Here is a 21060-nt window from a genome sequence, read left to right on the forward strand (position 1 = left end):
TATTGTGGGAATATGTCAGCTGTTCATAACAGCTGACGTGTTGTGGCTTTGAGGTGGGCTCACCGCCGGAGCCCACCTCAAGGCAGGGGACCTTACCGATGACATACTATTCCGTTGTCGGTAAGGAAGGGGTTAAGTACCAAATTGGCTTTGTTACTAAGGGGTTAAGCAAAACATAAGTCCTGTTTTCAGATTACAAAAAGCCGTATAGGAACAGACCTAGCATGTTGAATAGAGTGCTTTGGTCAGATGAGACCAAAGTAGAACATTTTGGCCTAAATGCAAAATGCTATGTGTGGCAGAAAACTAAAACTGTACATCACTGTGAAAACAATATTCTCATGGCGGTGGAAGCATGATGCTTTTCTTAAACAAGGACAGGGAAGCTGGTCAGAGTTGATGGGAAGATGGACGGAGCTAAATACAGGGCAATCCTGGAGGAAAACCTGTTAGAGGTCAAAAAAGACTTGCTACTGGGGCATAGGTTCAGCTACAAGTAGGACAATGCCCATAAGCATACTGCCCGAGCTCCAATAAAAAGGTTTAGATCAAAGCCTATTCATGCGTGTGAATGGCCCAGTCACAGTTCAGACATTGAGAATCTGTAGCAAGACTTGAAAATTGCTGCTCACAGGCGGTCTCCAGCCAATCTCACTGAACTAGAGCTGGTTTGCCAAGAGGAATGGTCAAAAATGTCAGCCTCTAGATGTGAAAAGCTGATAGAAACATGCCCCAAAAGACTTGCAGCCATAATTACAGCGAAAGGTGGTCCTACAATGCATTGCTTCAAGGGGGCTGAATAGAAATGTACATCACAATCTTCTAAAAATCCATGTATCCTTTACACTTCTGCAAAAATTACATTTAAGTTTGTGGGTGTAACGTTAAAAAATGTGAAAATATATATACTATACTATGGGTAGTTTGGGACGTCACTGCTGCTAGTCCAATTTTTATGCAGGATGAAAACCCTTTTAATGACTATAATTTAGTGTGAAAAATTTGTAATATAAAAATGTGTTTACCTGAGCAGATAACCCCTGCATCTTCATGGGCTCGGCAGTCATGTTTCCCCCACTCACTATGAGAACACTGCCAAAGGTACTGTTCATTGCCAGCACATGTCACGTTAGCAAGCAACATTTTTCCTGTTCCTTGGCCAAAATATGCGTTCTGTAGTGCTTCAACTGCTTTTCCACAGTTTAGCTGCCTGCACACAACATGTGCATCATTGATGTCCCAGCCATCATCGCATACTATTCCCCAGGCATTCTCATAGAAGATCTCCACATGACCAGCACAACCGTCCCAGCCACTCACAAGTCTCACAGGAAAAATGTCTGACAAAAAAAAATGTAGTTTACTGTACATTTTTCTCCAGATTTTTCAGCTACTCATTTCTTTTAGTATACAGCAATTGACAATATTCTAAAGCACAGCCTTATTTAAGCAAAGTATTTGAGTTTCCTTACAAAACTTCCTTATAACAATGATTACTAGGTAAGTCCCAGTCAATAACTGATACTGAAGCGATTTTATTAATTTAAAGGAGTTTTCAAACCAATGATTTCAAAGAAAATATGGGAGTAGCAAAAAAATGCACACTTGCGTTTCTATACCTAAAACACCACAATTTTCTAACTCCATACCTTAACCTATTTTTTATAGTTATATTTACAGTTCTATGTTAACAGTTATATTTGGAAAAAGAAAGATCAAAAGTGAAAGCATTCTGATTGTACTAAAAAAAACCCTAGGAAAAGCAAACGATTTATTTATTTTTTTGTGCTTTATATTTTTTAAGCCCTCAAAGACCCACAGTTTTTTATTTTTCCTCCAAACTATTTGTATGAGGGCTTGATTTTTTGTGAGGATTAATTAAAAAAAAACATAATAAAAAAGACCGGGTAAACATGAACTACAAGTCAATATGGTTTTAGTGACACCAAATTTATGTTTTATTAATTAAAAAAAAATTGCAAAGAAAAAATTAGTTTCAGCAGAGAGCGTTGTATAAGGAATTATTATTTGCAGGATCAGAGCACATTTGATATCGTCTCTGTACAGAGCTGTTTGGTACATGTTGCAAAAGAGTTTCCATCAGTAACATGTATATATACAGTGGGGAAAAAAAGTATTTAGTCAGTCAGCAATAGTGCAAGTTCCACCACTTAAAAAGATGAGAGGCGTCTGTAATTTACATCATAGATAGACCTCAACTATGGGAGACAAACTGAGAAAAAAAAATCCAGAAAATCACATTGTCTGTTTTTTTTTCATTTTATTTGCATATTATGGTGGAAAATAAGTATTTGGTCAGAAACAAAATTTCATCTCAATACTTTGTGATATATCCTTTGTTGGCAATGACAGAGGTCAAACGTTTTCTGTAAGTCTTCACAAGGTTGCCACACACTTTTGTTGGTATGTTGGCCCATTCCTCCATGCAGATCTCCTCTAGAGCAGTGATGTTTTTGGCTTTTCGCTTGGCAACACGGACTTTCAACTCCCTCCAAAGGTTTTCTATAGGGTTGAGATCTGGAGACTGGCTAGGCCACTCCAGGACCTTGAAATGCTTCTTACGAAGCCACTCCTTCGTTGCCCTGGCGGTGTGCTTTGGATCATTGTCATGTTGAAAGACCCAGCCATGTTTCATCTTCAATGCCCTTGCTGATGGAAGGAGGTTTGCACTCAAAATCTCACGATACATGGCCCCATTCATTCTTTCATGTACCAGGATCAGTCGTCCTGGCCCCTTTGCAGAGAAACAGCCCCAAAGCATGATGTTTCCACCACCATGCTTTACAGTAGGTATAGTGTTTGATGGATGCAACTCAGTATTCTTTTTCCTCCAAACACGACAAGTTGTGTTTCTACCAAACAGTTCCAGTTTGGTTTCATCAGACCATAGGACATTCTCCCAAAACTCCTCTGGATCATCCAAATGCTCTCTAGCAAACTTCAGACTGGCCCGGACATGTACAGGCTTAAGCAGTGGGACACGTCTGGCACTGCAGGATCTGAGTCCATGGTGGCGTAGTGTGTTACTTATGGTAGGCCTTGTTACATTGGTCCCAGCTCTCTGCAGTTCATTCACTAGGTCCCCCCGCGTGGTTCTGGGATTTTTGCTCACCGTTCTTGTGATCATTCTGACCCCACGGGGAGGGATTTTGCGTGGAGCACCAGATCGAGGGAGATTGTCAGTGGTCTTGTATGTCTTCCATTTTCTAATTATTGCTCCCACAGTTGATTTCTTCACTCCAAGCTGGTTGGCTATTGCAGATTCAGTCTTCCCAGCCTGGTGCAGGGCTACAATTTTGTTTCTGGTGTCCTTTGACAGCTCTTTGGTCTTCACCATAGTGGAGTTTGGAGTCAGACTGTTTGAGGGTGTGCACAGGTGTCTTTTTATACTGATAACAAGTTTAAACAGGTGCCATTACTACAGGTAATGAGTGGAGGAAAGAGGAGACTCTTAAAGAAGAAGTTACAGGTCTGTGAGAGCCAGAAATCTTGATTGCTTGTTTCTGACCAAATACTTATTTTCCACCATAATATGCAAATAAAATGAAAAAAAAAACAGACAATGTGATTTTCTGGATTTTTTTTTCTCAGTTTGTCTCCCATAGTTGAGGTCTACCTATGATGTAAATTACAGACGCCTCTCATCTTTTTAAGTGGTGGAACTTGCACTATTGCTGACTGACTAAATACTTTTTTTCCCCACTGTATGTCTGTTAGAATATAATAACCTTTCTTTGTATTTCCCTCATAATGAAAGTTAAAGAGGCTCCTTTTGGAAAAAGAGAAGCATTATCAAAAAGTAATGCAGTCTTCTAATTTATTTTGTCTTATCATTTATTTTGTCTTATCATTTTTCACCAATTTCAAGACATTGGATAGCAATGAATGGTAAGCTCCAAATTGCTACTTCATTGAAAATGAAGAAATGCTTTTCAACATGCGGTGATTTTAAAATAAAACAAAAACATACTAATTCCTTTAACTAGATTTCACCCTCAGAATTAATTCCCCATTCAGAAAAATGCTGCTCCAACTCGGACTGCCAGAGCTTTTTCATAACCACTCTGGTTGATAATAGCACGATAAAGAAAGCTGCGTGGCTGTAAAGTTAGAGCTGCACAGTTCTCTCTCTCCACTCTCTGCACTCGTATGTACAAAAGCAGGAAACTGAACAATATTCAGTCTCCTGTTACACCATGGACTTCTTTAGAGCATGAGTAGGTGAGTAACTCATAAGACATCAGATTGTGACTGAATAATTAAGCCCTATACAACTACATAAAAAGGGGGGGGAATGACTTGGGAGGGATATGTTTACTTATCTGAGCAGGAAGAGGAAAACCTCATAATAGAATCCCTCTTTAACAAATCATGAACCTTAACTTTTGTTACTATATTTAAAATGCTTATGGGGTAATAAAATTGATGTCCATATTCTGCCTATTGTGAATTATTTGTAAAGATAACTACTTATATTAACAATGGATGGCGCCCCGCGGAGTCATCACTAATTATCAGAATAGGACATACTGTTTATAGCACATGTCCCCCCAACATGGTCCATTCCCCTGATGACGCCGCACATGCGGTGAAACATGTTGGGAGAAATGTGCTATAAACTGTATGTACTATTCTGATAATTAGTGATGACACCCCAGGCGGCATCCATTGTTAATATAAGTTGTTATCATTACAAATAATTCACAATAGGCAGATTAAGGGTATCAATTTTATTACCCCATAAGAATTTTAAATATAGTAATAAAAGCAAAGTTTTATGGATTGTTAGAGAGGGATTCTATAATGAGGTTCTCCTCTTCATGGTGAAACCCCCTAGACTAACCATTTTTCTGCGCTTGACCACTAGAGATATTGTTGGCAATTCCAATATACGCATTGAAAAGCTAAGCGTTAATTGTAATGTTTTTTCTTGAGGGGGGGTGTAATTATTACATTTTTTTCCTCTACAATAGGAATTAAAATTATGAGTAAAAAATTGTTTGTGCTCTTCTGTAAGGTTGTCATAGAAAATTGTATGAGCAGAGATAAGAGAAAAAGGTACTTATGGCAATACCAATCACACAAATTGTGATTTTCTACTGATTTTTTCATAGTAATCTATTTTGAATGTACGTACCCTTTAACAGCTGATCCGGGAGAGTATACACTCCTGAAGAAAAAAAAAGAAAAAACTTAGACTTTTTAACGATATGCTGTAGCATTATTACATCTTTAGATGCTGCCAATGAATGTACTAGCTTATGTTTAGTCAGAACGCACAATATATTTGATTTCACATATACAGCCCACTTGTTACCTTTTTTTATTCTCATCAGATAGGTGTTAAAGAGCTATGTTCATTCACATAATGTGAAAGAACAGTGATGATTTTATGGGGCATTTAAAATCATTGAATAACTGTATTTCTTTAAATAACAGTGATTAGAAATTTGAAATAATTAAAATAAGCAAATTGATCAAATAACTTCGAATTGCCCAACATTTTTTGCTTGTTTGGTGGCTGAAAAAGCCTGTGCATTTTGAGAATGGAAGGTGTAAAGTATTTTTCCTGCTGTGTTATGGGAATATGCACAGTTGAGCATCCATAACTGTTATGACTGCACAAGCATGCGGGTAGCAAACAAACAACAGGGACAAAAACCTAAACATGATAGATCGCTGTTCAGACTAGAAAAAGCCCTACTTTGACCATGGTTTATCCCTACCTTACCACGTAGGTTGGCACCCTAAGATAAGCAATGGTAATTCACTTGTCGGCAGCTCACCCTGATTGCCCCTAACAGCTCTTAGGAGGGCTGCCATCATGGCATTACTGAGCAGAGGGGGCCTGGCGTCCTGCCTCTTTTGCTCATCGGGTTCCAGTGACAGGGTTCTGTCAGTGCAGAAACTGAACCTGCGTTTGAGATGCAGGTTCAGTTAATTCTATTGCTGTGCAGGTTCGCACGGTAATTGTGAAAAGCCACCAGCCAATCGGAGGCTGGCAGCTGATGTCAGCATGCATGTCACCACCGTATGACATCATTGTCATTCGCTGGCGAGTCCGCACTTGAAACACCTGGAGGGAACATCAACGCAGGAAGGCGCCAGGTATGGAGAAAGTTTTTATTTTTATTTTTATTGAAAGCGGCAAGCCGCAATATGTTTCAATTGCAAAATAGGTACATGGGGCAAAATGGGAGACACGGGGCAAAATGGGAGACACGGGGGCAGAATGGGAGACATGGGGCCAGGTTGGGAGACACGAGGGCAGGATGGGAGACACGGGGGCAGCATGGGAGATACGGGTGCAGGATGGGGGGCAGGATGTAAGCACATGGTGCAGAATGGAGACACGGGGCAGAATGGAGAAAAGTGGCAGGATGGAGACAGATGGGGCAAGATCATGGGGCAGGATGGAGACAGATGGGGCAAAATCATGGGGCAGGATCATGGGACAGATGGAGCAGGATCACGGGACAGATGGGGCAGGATGGAGACAGATGGGGTAGGATGGGGAGATTGTATGTGGGCAAAATGGATACACATGAGAGCAGGATGGGAAAACAAATGGGGCCAGGATGGGAGAACATGTGGCTGGAGCCAGGATAGAGATACATGTCAGCCAGGATGGGGGATATGTCGCCTTTTTTCTTCATTGAGTTAGTGTAGAAGTTGGGAAAAAAATTAAGTAATGTACTATGCAAGCGGAGCTCTAGATAACTGTGTTATTTCCTGCAGAGACAAACCCTGGCTGGAAGAAGTGATGGTGGTCTGTGCTGGATGAAGATGAAAATCAAAAATGAAGGACTACACGTAATAGATATATAATTGGTGAATCAGTGTGTTACCTGCACACTGACACTATACACTGTATACAGCTGTGGCCAAAAGTATTGACACCCCTGCAATTCTGTCAGATAATACTCAGTTTCTTCCTGAAAATGATTGCAAACACAAATTCTTTGGTATTATTATCTTCATTTAATTTGTCTTAAATGAAAAAAACACAAAAAGAATTGTCCTAAAGCCAAATTGGATATAATTCCACACCAAACATAAAAAAAGAGGGTGGACAAAAGTATTGGCACTGTTCGAAAAATCATGTGATGCTTCTCTAATTTGTGTAATTAACAGCACCTGTAACTTACCTGTGGCACCTAACAGGTGTTGGCAATAACTAAATCACACTTGCAGCCAGTTGACATGGATTAAAGTTGACTCAACCTCTGTCCTGTGTCCTTGTGTGTACCACATTGAGCATGGAGAAAAGAAAGAAGACCAAAGAACTGTCTGAGGACTTGAGAAACCAAATTGTGAGGAAGCATGAGGAGTCTCAAGGCTACAAGTCCATCTCCAAAGACCTGAATGCTCCTGTGTCTACCGTGCGCAGTGTAATCAAGAAGTTTAAAGCCCATGGCACTGTGGCTAACCTCCCAAGAGATTTCAACGCAAGATTGTGCGGATGTTGGATAAAGAACCTCGACTAGCATCCAAAGAAGTTCAAGCTGCCCTGCAGTCCCAGGATACAACAGTGTCAACCTGTACTATCCGTCGGCGTCTGAATGAAAAGGGACTGTATGGTAGGAGACCCAGGAAGACCCCACTTCTTACCCCGAGACATAAAAAAGCCAGGCTGGAGTTTGCCAAAACTTACCTGAAAAAGCCTAAAACGTTTTGGAAGAATATTCTCTGGTCATATGACGTCTGAAGACTACCAACAAATTTTGCAGCATAATGTAGGGCCCAGTGTGAGAAAGATGGGTCTCCCTCAGAGGTTATGGGTCTTCCAGCAGAACAATGACTCAAAACACACTTCAAAAAGCGCTAGAAAATGGTTTGAGAGAAAGCATTGGAGACTTCTAAGGTGGCCAGCAATGAGTCCAGACCTGAATCTCATAGAACACCTGTGGAGAGATCTAAAAATGGCAGTTTGGAGAAGGCACCCTTCAAATATCAGGGACCTGGAGCAGTTTGCCAAAGAAGAATGGTCTAAAATTCCAGCAGAGCATTGTAAGAAACTCATTGATGGTTACCGGAAGCGGTTGGTTGCAGTTATTTTGGCTAAAGGTTGTGCAACCAAGTATTAAGCTGAGGGTGCCAATACTTTTGTCTGGCCCATTTTTGGAGTTTTGTGTGAAATGATCAATGTTATGCTTTTTGCTTCATTCTCTTTTGTGTTTTTTCTTTTAAGACAAATTAAATGAAGATAATAATACCAAAGAATTTGTGTTTGCAATCATTTTCAGGAAGAAACTGAGTATTATCTGACAGAATTGCAGGGGTGTCAATACTTTTGGCCACAACGGTACAGAGGTCCTGTGTACTATGTCACCAGTGATCATTGTATTACCTTTACACTGACACTATATGCAGAGCTCCTGTGTATATTTTCACTGGTGATCACTGTGTTACCTCTACACTCTACACTATTTAGATAGCTCCTGTGTATTATGTCACTGGTGATCACTGTATTACATGTACACTGACACTATATACATACAGAGCTCATGTGTCACTGCTGATCACTCATCTCAGAATAAACACCCTCAGAATACTGAGCAAAGTCAGGCGGAGGAGCTCCCATAGATGACAAGGGTTTAGAAAAACAACTTGAAAAACACTTTCATGCACATATTCTAGATAAGGGGAGTAGTATCAATTGCAGATACTTGAACAGCATGACTAAGAGTTGCAACTGTGTACCCAGACTTGAAATGAAAATCATTGTCAATGAGATCTAAGGAGTAACTTGAGTCAACAAATGCAGAGGTAACCATGACTCCAGAATTGGTAGCCAAAGACACTGGTAAAAAACAATCAATAGTCTGTATGTGAGAATCTCAAACCTTTAAAATAGTATCCTTACATATTAGTGCATATTTTCTTTCCTTTTCCTTAGGACAGGTTCAGATTGCTTTAGGGCAGTCTGTTCAACGTATGTGTCAAACGGATTGCACTAGCGCAGCTGCAGACCGCGTCCAGCGCCAGCGTTATGGGCAGGCAGACCAGGCAGTTGCCTCTGCCTAGGGCCCCCGCTCCTCCAGGGGCCCCCAGCCAGCGGCACATCACACAGCCGCTATGGGGCCCCTGTGAGACAGGGGGGCCCACCTGCCCCCAGTGCCGACTCCCGCCGCCGCTGCACTGAAGGAGGCAGTGATGGAGGAGAGAGCGTCAGCTGACGCTCCCTCTCTCATCATTCCCCGCTCTGCCTCTGACAAAGCGGGGGCGCGATGATGTCATCACGCTCTTACTGTGTGCCAGACAAGAGCAGGAGGAGACAGGAGCAGCCAGCAGCGTGGGCACGAGGAGAAGGTGAGGAGTGTGTTTTTTTTTTTTAATCAATGTGAGTACTGGACTGTGTGGCCACTCTGGGGGGACTATATACCATGCTTGGCTGTATCATACCATGCTGGGGGGGCTATATACCATGCTGGGCTGTATTATACCATTCTGGGGGCTATATACCATGCTGGGCTGTATTACACCATCCTGGGGGAGCTATATACCATGCTGGGCTGTATTCTACCGTGCTGTGCTGTATTATACCATTCTGGGGGGCTATATACCATGCTGGGCTGTATTATACCATGCTGGGGGGCTATATACCATGCTGGGCTGTATTATACCATGCTGGGCTGTATTACACCATTCTGGGGGGCTATATACCATGCTGGGCTGTATTATACCATGCTGGGCTGTATATACCATGCTGGGGGGCTGTATACCATGCCGGGCTGTATTATACCGTGCTGTGCTGTATTATACCATTCTGGGGGGGCTATATACCATGATGGGCTGTATTATACCATGATGTGCTGTATTATACCATTCTGGGGGGGGCTATATATCATGCTGGGCTTTATTATACCATGCTGGGCTGTATTATACCATTCTGGGGGGGCTATATACCATGCTGGGCTGTATTATACCATGCTGGGCTGTATTATACCATTTTAGGGGGGCTATATATCATGCTGGGCTGTATTATACCTTGCTGGGCTGTATTATACCATGCTGGGGGGCTGTATTCCATGCCAGGCTGTATTATACCGTGATGTGCTGTATTATACCATTCTGGGGGGGGCTATATATCATGCTGGGCTGTATTATACCATGCTGGGCTGTATTATACCATTCTGGGGGGGCTATATACCATGCTGGGCTGTATTATACCATGCTGGGCTGTATTACACCATTCTGGGGGGCTATATACCATGCTGGGCTGTATTATACCTTGCTGGGCTGTATTATACCATGCTGGGGGGCTGTATTCCATGCCAGGCTGTATTATACCGTGCTGTGCTGTATTATACCATTCTGGGGGGGGCTATATACCATGCTGGGCTGTATTATACCGTGATGTGCTGTATTATACCATTCTGGGGGGCTATATATCATGCTGGGCTGTATTATACCATGCTGGGCTGTATTATACCATTCTGGGGGGGCTATATACCATGCTGGGCTGTATTATACCATGCTGGGCTGTATTATACCATTTTAGGGGGGGCTATATATCATGCTGGGCTGTATTATACCATTCGGGGGGCTATATACCATGCTGGGCTGTATTATACCATGCTGGCCTGTATTACATCATTCTGCGGGGGGCTATATACCCTGCTGGGCTGTATTATACCATGCTGAGGGGGCTATATACCATACTGGGCTGTATTATTCCATTCTGGGGTGCTATATACCATGCTGGGCTGTATTATACCATGCTGGGCTGTATTATACCATTCTGGGGGGGCTATTTACCATGCTGGGCTGTATTATACCATGCTGGGCTGTATTATACCATTCTGGGGGGTTATATACCATGATGGGCTGTATTATACCATACTGGGCTGTATTACTCCATTCTGGGGGGCTATATACCATACTGGGCTGTATTATACCGTGCTGGGCTGTACTGTATTATACCATTCTGGGGGGCTATATACCATGCTGGTCTGTATTATACCATTCTAGGTTTGCTACATACCATGCTGGGCTGTATTGGACCATGCTGGGCTGTATTATACCATCCTGGGGGGCTATATACCATGCTGGGCTGTATTATACAGCACACCATGGTATACAGCCCAGCATGGTATACAGCCTGTATACCATAGTTGGCTGTATCATACCATGGTGGACTGTATTATACCATGGTGGGCTATATACCATGCTGTGCTGTATACCATGGTGGGCTGGGATGTATAACCTGGTGGCCTGGGCTGTATACCATGGTGGGCTGGGCTGCATACCATGTGGTGCTGGGCTAAATACCATGTGGTGCTGGGCTATATACTATGCGGCTGTGTTATATACCATGGGGGGTACATTTTACATTATATTCTATAGGGGGAGGCTGTGTTATATAATATGGGTGGCTACATTATATTCTATGGGGAGGTGGGCTGTATTATATTCTATTGGGGGCTATATTATATTCTATGGGGGGTTGTATTATATTTATTATATTTGATGGAGGCTGCACTATACTATATGAGGAGGGCTACATTGTATTCTATGGAGGGGCTACATTATACTATATAATGGGCTGCAATATATCCTATGAGGGGGTTGCCATATATTCTATGGAGGGGCTGCATTATACTATATGAGGGGTGGGGCTGCATTATATTCTATGGGGGTTACATTATATTCTGTAGAGTGGCTGCATTATACTCTGGGGTAGCTGCATTATTCTCTAAGGGGTGGCTGCATTATACTATAACAGGGGGGCTGCATTATATTCTATGGGGGTTACATTATATTGTATGGCAGGGCTGCATTATACTCTGTGGGGTGGCTGCATTATGCTCTTTTGGGTGGCTGCATTATACTATATGTAGGCTGCATTATACTGTATCGATGACTATGGGGATTACATTATATGAAGAACTATGGGGTGCATTATGCTATGGGAAATGAATTGTACTACATGGGTGACTATGGCGGTGCATTATGCTATATGGAGAACTATGAGGAGTGTATTATACTCTATGGAGGACTGAGTAGTGTATTTTAATATATGGAGGGCTATGAGGAGTGTATTAAACTATATGGAGGACTGAGGAGTGTATTATACTATATGGAGGACTATGGGGAGTGTATTATACTATATGGAGGACTGAGCAGTGTATTTTAATATATGGAGGGCTATAAGGAGTGTATTATACTATATGGAGGACTGAGGAGTGTATTATACTATATGGAGGACTATGGGGCAGATTATATTATATGGAGGACTATGGGGTGTAAACTGTAGATGTGCTGCTGATAACATGATACTGTATGGTGATCTGTTAGGGTGTGTGCACACGTTGTGGATTAGTCTGCGGCTTTTTCTGCAGAGAATCCATATCTCTTGGCAGAAACCGCAGGGTAAAACACGTGCATTTTTCCTGCGGATTCTTAGCATGTGTACAGAGGAGTTGATGCAGGTTCTAGTGAGGTTTGGCAGTGCGGATGAGAGAGAGATTGATTGATTTGTATGTCCTGGAACGTACACTGCATGCCGATTATGACATGCGTTAGTGATGCGCTCGTCTATAGCAGTCTACTGTGTGGGTGCATTAACGCATCCGTTACATAGCGTTAATTGCAGAAACCGAACGCAGTATGAACCCAGCTTTACTTGGATTAAAGAAATTAATTATTGAATATGAAACAATGAATTCTTACATGACCTGTTTGACCACAGTATAAACACAAACAAGGCGGTGTTTCGAGTTTAATCAAACATTTGGATTCTCTACCCGTATGCTTTTGCTTGTGCAGTCATAACAATAACATATCCATGATCAAGCTTATTGACTGCTTTTGATATAAGCCAAAAGATTTGTGAATGTGAGAGAGGAGAAATGATATATAGTTGACCTAGCCTAAAGTAAAATTAAGGACCTGATTTATCAAGCTTTCATGTCAGAATGTTGGCATAAAAGCTTTGAGAAGTCGCAAATTGTACCAAAATTTTGCAACTTTTGCAGTTTTGACGCCAATTAAAAATGGACGGAGCTGTAGCAGAACAGGGGGGGAGCAAGACACCACAGTTTGTCCAATTAATGATGAGTTGTGGTGTTTCCTATGCCAAAAACCTCACTCCTGTCTCTGACATGGAGTGGACCTCTTCATGAATCAGGAGGGTCTGACTCTATCATGCCCCCTCATTAAGGCTTGAACAATGTCAGTCTTGATAATCACCTTTAACCCCTTCACTCCCGGAGCTTTTTTCGATTTTTCGTTTTCGTTTTTTGCTCCCCTTCTTTCCAGAGCCATAACTTTTTTATTTTTCCGTCAATATGGCCATATGAGGGCTTGTTTTTTGTGGGACGGGTTGTACTTTTAAACTACACCATTGGTTTTACCATGTCGTGTACTCAAAAATGGGAAAAAAATTCCAAGTGCGGTGTAATTACAAAAAAGAGCAATCCCACACTTGTTTTATGCTTGGCCTTTTTGGTAGGTTCACTAGATGCTAAATCTAACCTACCATTATGATTCTCCAGGTCATTACGAGTTCATAGACACCAAATATGTCTATGTTCTCTTTTATCTAAGTGGTGAAAAAAATTCGTAGCGTCTCCATTTTTCGGGATCTGGGGTCGGGTGAGGGCTTATTTTTTGCATGCCGGGCTGACGTTTTCAATGATACCACTTTTGTGCAAATACGTTCTTTTGATCGCCCGTTTTTGCATTTAATGCAATGTAGCAGCGACCAAAAAAATGTAATTCTCGCGTTTTGAATTTTTTTCTCACTACGCTGTTTAGCAATTGGGTTAGTGCTTTTTTTATTGATAGATCGGGAGATTCTGAGCGCAGCAATACCTAATATGTGTATGTGGGATTTTTTTTATTGTTTTACTTTGATTGGGGCAAAAAGGGGGTGATTTGATGATTTGAACTTTTATTTTTTTTTATTTTTAAACATTTTTTTTTTTACCTTTGGCATGCTTTAATAGCCTCCATAGGAGGCTAGAAGCATGCCCAACCCGATCGGCTCTGCTACGTATGGGTGATGAGCAGAAGGAAGGGGTTAAACTCTATACATTCAACATATCAAAAAGTAATTCTAACACTAAGCATAACTCAGGAGACTTAGTGGATGATTGATAATTTAAACGCTAATTTCAGTGATTTTTTTTTTGCAGGGCAATACAAACCGCATGGGTACTCGCATTAACTTACAAAAGCAAAACACATTTGGAATGTTTTGGCAGACGTTCCAATCTTAACCTGACATAGTTAACTTTTCTTAATTTCAAGTTCAAAATGATATAACCTTTTCTCTTAAAACTTGCACATGTCAAAGTTAATACTTGCTTCTATAGCAACAGGATTTATTTTTGTCTGCTAAAAAAATTCAAGGCCAACTATGAATACCTTCCTGTATTTCTGAACTATAACCTATGATCCGTACAAGATAACTGTTTCAAAGTATGTACAATGTAACTCCGTTTATTTAACTTTAAGACCATAGGAAATAAATTGTACTTTATAATTTCTCTATAACTTTTAATTCAGCTTATAGATATGTAAATTTAATTAATGGAAATTATAGAAATATTATACTCATTATTATTATTAATAATAATAATTATTATTATTATTTTAGACACATTAGAGGAAGCCATTTTCCAGTAAGTCCCAACTTTCAAGATTTCCTGCCACTTAGGAAACTAAACCAATTTGACAGACAGTTGCCGCGGTCATCTCCTGCAGCACGGAGGTCAGCGGCAACGCAGCCAGGAGATGATCGGCGCTAGCCTGATTGGTCGCGGCCGGCCGGGATGAATCAGCGACAGGTGCAGTCTGCCCGCGAATTGCCGTGGGATTTGAACCACGCTTTTCTGATTGGTCGCACCTGGCGACCAATCAGCGATATAGGCGTGTAATTTAACCCTCACTCACAGCACGACGTAGTTCATTCATCTTTACTGAACAAGTTCTGTCAGTCACAGTGCCACATAGTTCAGTCACATTTATATTTTACCTGGAAAATTGTGTGTATTCATTGCATTATTCTTAAATCTTCATAAATAAACTACATACATATTCTAGAATATCCAATGCGTTAGAATCGGACCACCATCTAGTATTATATATTCTTAGAGGCGTAATTTAGTTGTTGCTATCCAGAAACATTTTTAAGCAACAAAAATAACAAATCATATTCAATTTACATACAACATTATGGTTTTTGTGTTCCAGTTTATCAAACTTCATGTACATAAATTGATATGCTCATTCTGTGAGTGGCAGTTGCCGCAGCATGATGAGCATACTTGTCATGCTGATCTCACAGCAATGAAAAATGTGTAATCAGGATTATGCAACTGAAGCCCTGCTACAAGGATTGAAATCAGAGGAACCTCTGATCTTTTCTGCCTTTTAACTCTATGAATACTGCAATCAAGCTAAGAATTTCCCTATATCTATATGATTTAAAAAAGTCGAATGAAGAAAAAAATTGTAAAAAATATCAGTACAAAACTGCAATAACGTACAGTTACGTCATATTTTGTGGTGCAAATGGTGATCGTGCGCGCACAAAAGCTGTTCTAGCGCAATAGCCACCGTGATCTCAGCTTAAGTTATAGCCCAGTCCCGGACTGTTAAACCCTCTAAATGCCGTGATCAATAGGAATTACAGCATTTAGAAGGCTGAGAGATGGAGGAGGCTCCCTGACCTGTCCAATGCTCCCAAGACGTCATTGTGGGTGACCGATGGCTGCCATGACAGCAGGCGGTCAAATGATGACCAACTGATCGGGCCTGCTTAGACTATGACTAGAGCATGGCCTGAGACTTCTGTCAGTGTTGCATTGCAGTCTACAGGGTGGACCATTTACATGGATACACCTAAATAAAACAGGAATGGTTGGTGATATCAACTTCCTGTTTGTGGCACATTAGTATATGGGAGGGGGAAAACTTTTCCATATTTGTGGTGACCATGGCAGTGATTTTGAAGTTGGCCATTTTGAATCCAACTTTATATTTTTCAATGGGAAAAGGGTCATGTGACAAATCAAACTTATTGAGAATTTCACAAAAAAAACAATGGTGTGCTTGGTTTTAACGTAACTTTATTCTTTCATGAGTTATTTACAGCCATTGACATGTCGCAGAGGTTAACACGTGATGTGTGGATAGAAATTGTGTTGATGTCTAGTGAATGCAGTACCTGGGTCATTGCAGCAGATTTCAATGCAAGACACCCTACGCAAGAAAACTGTCACCATTCCCATTTTATTTAGGTGTATCCATATAAAAGGCCCACACTGTATTATACCAGATATCAGAGTAATAAAAGTTAAAGTCCCATAGAGGGGCTAAGTAAAAAAGTGAAACAATTATTTTTAAAAAATTATAAATATTTTTTATTAAAAAATCACAAAATAAAGAACAAAAAATGAAAAAATATTATACCAATAACTAGGTATATTTATGTAAAACAAACATAAACAAAAGGAGCACACTATCTGGTATTGCCATGTCCATAACAACCTGACCTATAAAACTGTCACACTAGTTAACACCGTCAGTGAATACTGTAAAAACATAAATTAAAAATGATGCAAAAAAAGACTCCATGTTTTTTGTACAATTAATAGTATTTAGAGTGTCCTGTTATACCTTTTCTGGTCCTCTATACAGGCATATGACCAGTTGGACATTTATGTTGTATGTATCAGTGACTTTTGTTTCCCCTCACATGACTGTAGGCAGAAATATAAAAAATTATAGCTCTCAAAATATGGATATGCAATTTTTTTTTAAATATAGGCCCTTTTATGTCACTTCAAACACGGGTTTATAAATTTTCTTGGAAAAATTAGAAATTGCAGATAAACTTTAAACCCTTCTAATTTCCTATCAAAGAAAATTAAGTTTTAAAAATGATGCTGATGTAAGGTAGATATATGGGAAATATTATTTATTATTTTGTACAACATTATGAACTTACTAAAGGATATAAAAGTTGAAAATATGAAAATTGCGAAATGTTCTAAATTTTTTGCCAAAATTCCAATATTTTCACAAATAAATGCAAAAAAAAGCATCAGCCTACATTTACCACTAAAATAAAGTACTATGTCTCACAAAAAGCAATCTCAGAATCACTGGAACACGTTGAAGCGTACCAGAATTATTACCATATAAATATCTGTGCTGCAGAATATGATGGCACTAAATAGGCAAAGCATAAGAAAGAAATAACAACAAGATTCAATATAACATTTGTTTGTGAAAAATTAGGTTGTTATGTATTACTTATTGACAGTATATATTATAATTTGTGGATAGATTTTGGTCCAACTGGTGAGACACAGATTCCAAGAACAGGACTCTGAAATGACCCAATTTAATGGAGTGGTGTTCCCACATTCACACCACCATTCCATTCATTCTTGATTACCTTTTAATAGGTGATAAGTTTTGATAATATATTGCGAATACCTTTTAAGTTTAAGTATGATAATTTTTATGTAGTGATCAGAAAGGTCCATCTAAATCAATTGGTCTCATCCATCCTGTTATTAATTGGTTTATGTTTATAATACAGGGAAAAATTGAATACATTTTTCCTTTTTTAATACATGGGCACGCAGAATCTAATAAAAGTGTTTTTAATGTATCTTGACAAAATTATGTGCAATTTTTCTTCAGAATTATCTCAAACTGGCAATATAAAGTTTATCTCATCAAGCATTTATTAATGTAATATTATTTAGTTTATGTTAATTTCAAGTAAATGTACTTTGTACCAGTAAAGACTGAATAAACACTAAATGAGCTGTTTCATCTACTTACACAGTATATAAAATACATAGCTTGATAATAAAATAGTTACACATTATAGTGATGTATATGTATCTAATTGAAGTAAGATCTAAATTAATCAGCTACAGTTCATTACCTGAAAGGAGTAGAGTACCAAAAAGAAGTAGTATGACAGTTCCCATTGTGTCCCACTTCACTTCAGTGGTTGTGCATTTGACTTTTATATATGCTGGAAGCTGCAAGGTCTCACGTAATTATGACACATTCTGCCACACCTTTCTTTCAGGAATAAGGTTAATGAATTATCTTCTAAGAGGAACTATCAAACTATAAAGTTTTCAAGGTGCTTTTGCAACTCTGTACTTTAGCCTTAAAGTGAATTTTATATATTATATATATATCTCTCCAGTGCAGACCAAAAGTTTGGACACACCTTCTCATTCAAAGAGTTTTCTTTATTTTCTTGACTATGAAAATTGTAGATTCACTCTGAAGGCATCAAAACTATGAATTAACACATGTGGAATTATATAATTAACAAAAAAGGGTGAAACCACTGAAAATACTGTATGTCTTATATTCTAGGTTCTTCAAAGTAGCCACCTTTTGCTTTGATTACTGCTTTGCACACTCTTGACATTCTCTTGATGAGCTTCAAGAGGTAGTCAACGGAAATGGTTTTCACTTCACAGGTGTGCCCTGTCAGGTTTAATAAATGGGATTTCTTGCCTTATAAATGGGGTTGAGACCATCAGTTGAGTTGTGCAGAAGTCTGGTGGATACACAGCTGATAGTCCTACTGAATAGACAGAATTTGTATTATGGCAAGAAAAAAGCAGCTAAGTAAAGAAAAATGAGTGGCCATCATTACTTTAAGAAATGAAGGTCACTCAGTCCGAAAAATTTGGAAAACTTTGAAAGTGTCCCCAAGTGCAGTGGAAAAAATCATCAAGTGCTACAAAGAAACTCGCTCAAATGAGGACTGCCCCAGGAAAGGAAGACCAAGAGTCACCTCTGCTGCTGAGGATAAGTTCATCTGAGTCACCAGCCTCAGAAATTGCAGGTTAACAGCAGGTCAGATTACAGACCAGGTCAATGCCACACAGCGTTCTAGCAGCAGACACATCTCTACAACAACTGTTAAGAGGAGACTTTGTGCAGCAGGCCTTCATGGTAAAATAGCTGATAGGAAACCACTGCAAAGGACAGGCAACAAGCAGAAGAGACTTGTTTGAGCTAAAGAACACAAGGAATGGACATTAGACCAGTGGAAATCTGTGGTTTGGTCTGATGAGTCCAAATTTGAGATCTTTGGTTCCACCACCGTGTCTTTGTGCGACGCAGAAAAGGTGAACGGATGGACTCTACATGCCTGGTTCCCACCGTGAAGCATGGAGGAGGAGGTGTGATGGTGTGGGGGTGTTTTGCTGGTGACACTGTTGGGGATTTATTCAAAATTGAAGGCATTCTGAACCAGCATGGTTACCACAACATCTTGCAGCGGCATGCTATTCCATCCGGTTTGCGTTTAGTTGGACCATCATTTATTTTTCAACAGGACAATGACCCCAAACACACCTCCAGGCTGTGTAAGGGCTATTTTACCAAGAAGGAGAGTGATAGGGTGCTACGCCAGATGACCTGGCCTCCACAGTCACCAGACCTGAACCCAATCGAGATGGTTTGGGGTGAGCTGGACCGCAGAGTGAAGGCAAAAGGGCCAACAAGTGCTAAGCATCTCTGGGAACTCCTTCAAGACTGTTGGAAGACTATTTCCGGTGACTACCTCTTGAAGCTCATCAAGAGAATGCCAAGAGTGTGCAAAGCAGTAATCAAAGCAAAAGGTGGCTACTTTGAAGAACCTAGAGTATAAGACATATTTTCAGTTGTTTCACACTTTTTTGTTAATTATATAATTCCACATGTGTTAATTCATAGTTTTGATGCCTTCAGAGTGAATCTACAATTTTCATAGTCATGAAAATAAAGAAAACTCTTTGAATGAGAAGGTGTGTCCAAACTTTTGGTCTGTACTGTATTTATAATTGATTATAGTTAATATTTGCTTACGTCCGGTTAATTATTTATTAAAAGTAGCCAATAAGTAAGTTAATTCTTTATTACTAGAAAAACATGCAGTCGGGAAATTTCTTCTAGATCATTATTGCATACCTAGGCTCTAGGGCATTTAAAGAAAGCCTATCAGTAGTTCATGGTGTAATTATAATGTGTGCACAATTATTAATCAATTTGTATTCCTGATGGATAATTTTTGTATTGAACAAATGCAATGGGTCAGTCCAAAAGGTTAACAAAAATGAATATTTAAGCAAGTAAAAGTGAGGTTTCGTCTTTCTTAGGAGAAGATATCTGTGTGCATAATTATTGGACAACTATTAATATGCAGAATTATTATGCAACTAAATGAAAAATGTAAAATTTCCCATCTCAATTACTTATTTTCATCCATTAAATTGAGAATAATAGCCAAATAACTAAAAAATGTACAAAAAGGCATTTCTGACATCTCCATAAAAAAAATATTGGTACCCAATATAGCCACTTTTCAATAAAAGCCAAAAGCCTTTGGTCCATTGAGTCTGTCAGTGTCATAATCGGTTCACAATCAAATGTTTGGGCAGCATCAACCCCAGACTCCCAGACACTGTTCAGAAATGTATACTTTTTTAACCTTAAATCTCACGTTTAACAAGTTCTCAACAAGGTTTAGGTCAGGTGAGGAAGGGACCATGTCATTATTCTGTCATCTTTGACCCCTTTACCCCCAAGGGTGGTTTGCACGTTAAGGACCGGGCCAATTTTTACAATTCTGACCACTCTCCCTTTATGAGGTAATTACTCTGGAATGCTTCCATGGATCCTGATGATTCTGACAATGTTTTCTCATGACACATTGTACTTAATTTTAGTGGTAAAATTTCATTGATATAACTTGCGTTTATTTGTGAAATCAATGGAAATTTGGCGAAAATGTTGAAAATTTCACAATTTTCCAAATTTGAATTTTTATGCCCTTAAAACACAGCGATATGGCACACAAAACACTATTAAGTAACATTTCCCACGTTTACTTTACACAAGCACTATTTTGGAACCCAAATATTTTTTTTGGTAGGAAGTTATAAGGGTTAAAAGTTGACCAGCGATTTCTCATTTTTACAACACCATTTTTTTTTAGAGCCACATCACATTTGAGGTCACTTTGAGGGGTCTATATGATAGAAAATACCCAAAAGTGAC

At 39.7% G+C, this 21060-nt stretch overlaps 1 protein-coding gene across 14 annotated transcripts in view; it reads right to left on the reverse strand.

The window, feature by feature from the left end:
* The window catches only part of LOC141072913 (scavenger receptor cysteine-rich domain-containing protein DMBT1-like), a 490185-nt gene extending 472165 nt beyond the window's left edge, over window positions 1-18020 (reverse strand). For 13 of the 14 annotated variants that reach the window (XM_073560162.1, XM_073560161.1, XM_073560157.1 and 10 more), the window contains exons 1-3: window positions 17936-18015; window positions 5159-5191; window positions 1026-1340 (exon numbers count right to left, since the gene is read on the reverse strand). In XM_073560162.1, coding sequence (XP_073416263.1) covers window positions 1026-1340; window positions 5159-5191; window positions 17936-17981 — 394 coding nt within the window. In that variant the 5' untranslated portion in view covers window positions 17982-18015. Of the gene's footprint in view, window positions 1-1025; window positions 1341-5158; window positions 5192-17935 lie in introns of all 14 variants that reach the window. The other variant, XM_073560164.1, reaches the window with a different exon arrangement.
* Between the last annotated feature and the right edge of the window lie 3040 nt (window positions 18021-21060).

Source organism: Dendrobates tinctorius, unplaced genomic scaffold, assembly GCF_039654945.1.
Source record: "Dendrobates tinctorius isolate UK_male_01 unplaced genomic scaffold, ASM3965494v1 ptg000293l, whole genome shotgun sequence".
NCBI lineage: Eukaryota > Metazoa > Chordata > Amphibia > Anura > Dendrobatidae > Dendrobates > Dendrobates tinctorius.